Source organism: Arachis hypogaea, chromosome 10 (assembly GCF_003086295.3).
Source record: "Arachis hypogaea cultivar Tifrunner chromosome 10, arahy.Tifrunner.gnm2.J5K5, whole genome shotgun sequence".
In the NCBI taxonomy this organism is placed as follows: Eukaryota; Viridiplantae; Streptophyta; class Magnoliopsida; order Fabales; family Fabaceae; genus Arachis; species Arachis hypogaea.
In genome coordinates, this window is record NC_092045.1 from 13,541,382 (window position 1) to 13,546,612 (window position 5,231).

General features: G+C 27.9%; 1 protein-coding gene across 1 annotated transcript; it reads right to left on the reverse strand.

Moving 5' to 3' along the window:
- Positions 1-265: 265 nt before the first annotated feature.
- On the reverse strand, positions 266-1,196 carry LOC112715204 (uncharacterized). Its single transcript, XM_025766972.3, has one exon. It carries the CDS (start codon positions 805-807, stop codon positions 283-285), a length of 525 nt encoding a protein of 174 aa, XP_025622757.1. The 5' UTR covers positions 808-1,196; the 3' UTR covers positions 266-282.
- Between the last annotated feature and the right edge of the window lie 4,035 nt (positions 1,197-5,231).

Here is a 5,231-nt window from a genome sequence, read left to right on the forward strand (position 1 = left end):
TTATAAAGAAAACCTAAAGAAAAGTTAAAACAACATCTAGGAAATAAAAATAATTACCAAAACTGCAAAAATCATTATACAATTTTATAATTTCAAAGCTCTAAAGTCTAAACACTGTCTGTAATTTCCTCTCACACACCAGGTAACAAGTAGTAGTTCACTAATAATTAACAGAAAAATTAATTTTTTAATTTTGTTCTTTCATGCTTTTTTTATTTTTATATTTTAGTATTTGGCACTAATATTTCATGAATGTACAGCCCCATTCAAACAAACTGAGGATTAAAATTTCTCAGTCCTAACAAATTTGCAATTATGATAAGTAGCTTGAGTTGCCTGACTTTTTTGCTTAACATCTTCACACATCTTCAGTGATGCCTCGAAAAATTTAGTCATTTGAGTAAGAACCTTAGTTAGGCTCTCATGTATACTACACAAATGTGCATAGTCATTTTCACTAGTATCCTCAATACTATTATGTTTGCTCTTTGTTTCCTCATTGTTCAATTCACCACTTAAATTCTGTTTCTCTTGTAGTTCTTTATCTTCTTGTTGCTTCATGACACGGCACAGCTCGGATACAAAGACATTGATTGCGTGGCTTAGATCCTCGGCCGGCAATGCCTTCATCCTTGAAGACCAATCATGGCAGAGAACAAATATTGGAGGGGCGAGAACACGGCGAGGGGAGAGCGGCCACCTTCTATTCTTGGAACAATCACTTGGCTGTAATACGTAGTTTTGCAGCCATCCATTGAGAGATTCCACGTATGAGGACATAGACTTCTTTTTCTTTAACACCGGCATCCCAGTACACCCACACTCTCTCAAAGCAAATATCTAACTACACCTCACAACACTCTCTAATTAAAGAGTATAGAGGAAAAGAAAAATCAGATACAAGCTTAAAGTATTTCCGACTGGTGCAAAAACAAATGGAGAACTTAGCCTCATATTTATAGCCTAGACCACCCATTCCATTTGCTATCCTAAGCAATGTGGGACTAATTCAACCAAATCCTAACATGAGGTATGGCTGTTAATCCAATTATCGAAGCTTAGGCCAAAGCACTTGAATTCTTCTAGAAGTTGAGCTAGGATCTCTCTGCGAGCATCGGCTTCTATGGTTCTTATTGAGCTTCTTGAATGATATGCCAAAGAAATTGTAATGAATTGAGCATGATGGCACTCAAGCATAGCCCTCCACATCTTAATTAATCTGCGATGCATGACTAACAATTTATGAGCTAATTAATACTAGTATTACTTGACTAATTATAAGTTACCGCATCATTGTCAAGTAATATAGAGTTCTTTTAGGCAAATTACACTAACATTACTTAAGATTTGATAAAATATTTGGTGACTCCTTTTTATTTGTTCAAATGACATTGATCTCTTTAAACTTTAATTTTTGGGAGAATTTAATGTTATATTCGCATAATGTTTAATGTTGTATTTTATAAAATATATAGGAAATAATATTTTGACCACCAATAAAAATTGTGTAATCTAGAAAAATTTTAGTTAGTCCATGTTAACTAATTTTAAGGTTTAGAGTTTATAATTTACAATGCAATATTAAGAATTTATAACTCAGGATTAGAATTTAAAATAAGTAAAATAGCTTTAAAAAAATAACTAATATTGGGTGAAAAAAATTACTTTGCTGCATTTCTTATTTTATGAATAAAGAAGAATTTAATTGAATTTCATCGAACTTAAAAAAAAAACGTTTTCTTCAAACACTAAGTAAAGCTTCAAGTCCAAAACAAGAAAACAAGAACACAAGAATAAATGGAATATGAAGAATCATCACTTACCCTTGATTTAATTCCAAAAGTTGTGGAAGCGACTCTTGATCTCTCACTCTTTCAATCTGTTTGGATATTGTGTCAAAAGAATAAATAGCCACTATTATCCTTGAGTGCAGGTGCCTTACTACTGATATAATTTTATCAATCACTCGAGTACTTTTATCTTTGGCAGATTGATGCCTTAGTTGCTCACATTTTCTATCATACTCCTTTATTGATGGATTCACTAGCCTGAAACATAGCTAAATTGATATCTTAGTTAAAAAATTGAAAAATATTTGTTCAACATATTGCGTATAAACACAATCTAGTATTAAATATAAACCTAACTGTATACATTTATTTAATAGTTAAATTTCTTTAGAAATTTTATTCATAGTATAATATTAGAGTTGCCTACTGAAAGCTTAAAATTTTATTGTTGTGACTAGTGACGGATCCAAAAATCTTATAAGGAGGGGCTGAAAATAAAAAATTAAAAGTGTCCTATTAAAATTAAAAGTTTTAATAAAAATTGTATATTTTAATATTATTTTTAACTAAAATTAATTTTAAAAAATTCATTTATATATCGGTTTATTCTTTTGCATAAAATTCTAATTTTATTCTTATTATAATAGATATAACATAAATAATATGATTTTGTTTCTCTAATACTACCAACTAACCAACAAAATTCTGCAATTTGTGACATTAAACATGTAACTCAAATTAAGTAGCAAATTACCTTTAGTTTCAGAATATCCAACCATGATTTTGTTAACTTCTAAAAGCCTAGAAACTTCTCTACCAAATTCAAAAGCACGAAAGAATCTATGCTCAATTTTTTTTATGCTAGTAACAAAATCTTTAGCTTTGTGTGTGATGAACTGAGAAGGATCTTCTCTTTCAATGTGCACATTTTTCACATTGCTTGGTAACTCCATCTTCAAACCTTCAACTACTTTTAAAACAAATGATAATTGGTCATAGCAATTTACTGATGAACCCCTGCACCCATTTCCTCTGTTAATATCCTTTTCATTATCCATGGAGTTTAGAAAATCCTCTCCTTCTCTATGCTTGCACTCGAGTTTATATTACACAGGTACAAATACTAATTATGATGCTGAATAAAATTTATGGAAAGGAAAATCACATATTTAAAAATAGGTTACATTAATATACGTACTCAGTATTCAATACGATATAATAATAGTATGATCCGTGCATACAATATTTGTTTTTTTTTGAAAAAAAAATTATACTAAATAGACAAAAAAATGATATCAAATCAATCATTTATATAAAATATATATTAAAAATAAATTAAATAACTTAAATATTTATATCTAAATCTATAATAATGGATCTGGTGTGATTATTTATATACATATAGTATTTTTGAAATATATATATTATTTAATTCATCTCGAAAATAGCTAAATTTGTGGCACATAGAATTTTTTGAAAAAAAAATCAATTTTTTAGAAAAAAATTAACATTAGTTTATTGAATTCAGCATGACGCAATATAATTTGATAGATAGGATCGATTCATGGAAAAATAGTCGCAAATTTAAAATTTAAGATAGATCATACACGTAAACACAATACATGAGTAAATACCAAAGTATTTGTGCATTTTAAACTTAAACCTTAAAGGATTAAAGAAATTCGAAGAAGAAGCAGCACCATTCTCAGTAGTAGAAAGTGAAGGTACCGAAAATTCACGATCCAAGTAACTGCCGTAACTGCAATTTTTGTTGATGCTAACAGTGAGACCAACATCTTCAATGTCACGTGACCTCGTTGGATAACCCACGTGACTTCCATCTTCATCATGAGGACGTGATGGTGACGAAGAAGAAGAAGGGTAATTTGTTTCAGAAACAGAAACCGAACCCGATGGTGGCGAGTCTAATAACTGTGCCTGAGCGTAACGGCGAAGAGCAACGCCAATGTTTCGAAGAGAGTGAATGTAAGAAAGGTGCGAAGCAGAGAGAGCGTATCTTGAATCAATGGCTGAGTTTATGAGCCTCTTTCATTCCTTGCAGAGCCGCAAAGGTTCGTTATTTTTCTTCTTGTGATTTTTGAACATCACCTAACCCATCTCTGTTACGAAAAAGTTCGCAAATCACAACAGAGTTTGAATGGAACCTCTTTCACTGCATTCACCGAGAAACACTCCAAAACACACGTTGTTGTTTTTGTTCTTTTTCACTTCTTCTACATACAACAAATACTAGTTTAGAAGGGATAAAAAGCATTAATGACAACGAGGCATTGGTGAAATTGGTAATATAGTGGTGGGTTTTTTGTTTTCTACAAAAGAAAATATTGGAATCTAAAACTTTTTCTGTTCCTAAGTAATTAGTCAAACACTTTTCTTTTGTTTTTCTCCCTGTTCCACTGATTTATTGATGGGTAGAAAGTAAAAAATACCCACTTATACTTGTTTGTGAACTTAATAGTTAAAAATTATTAGACTATAATTTAATTAAATATAATAAATTATACATAAATTTTTAGGGTTAACCACCAAAAATGCCTCCGAATTATTTAAACGTCGACAAAATTTACCCGAATTTTGTTATCGAAAAAAATGCTTTTAAATAATTCAAAAACGCAACAACAATATCCAACAGTAAATATATATTTCCAAAAAATACCTTAAAAATTGAATTTTGATGTAATTTTTTGCAAGCATGATTATAAAAATAAGATATTATTATACATAAAAATTGGTGATTTTTCGTTAAATATATATTTTTTATAATTTTTTTATTGACAACAAATAATACTTTTAAAAAATTACAAAACAATATATACATAAAAAAAAGTCACCAAATTTTAAGAATAATAATATCTCATTTTTATAATTATGCTTGTAAAAAATTACATCAAAATTCAATCTCTAATGTATTTTTTGAGAAATACATATTTAATGTTAGTTTTTTTGTAAGATTATCTAATATTAAATATGTATTTCTCAAAAAATACATTAGAGATTGAATTTTGATGCAATTTTTATTAAGTATGATTAAAAAAATAAGATACTACTTGTAGCAACCCTCAATTTTAAAAATATAAATATAAATAAATTATAATTTATTTTATAAAATTAGAATTTCTTATTTTAAAAAAAATTATTTTTATTATCAGTAATTGAACTAATTTTATAATAATTTAAATTTAATCAAATCTTTAATATTATTATTATTATTATTATTATTATTATTATTATTATTATTATTATTATTATTATTATTATTATTATAAACATTACATACAATTGTTATGAGTATTATATGTATTATAAGTTTATATAGTTTTAAACCCTAGTTTGTATTCATTATTGTTAATATATTCACTACGTTGTTGTTGTTGTTATTATTATTATTATTATTATTACTATTATTACGTTTATTATTAT

What these genes read in the sequence shown, in the direction of transcription:
- LOC112715204 (XM_025766972.3), bottom strand. Translation starts at nt 807, where the DNA reads ATGCCGGTGTTAAAGAAAAAGAAGTCTATGTCCTCATACGTGGAATCT.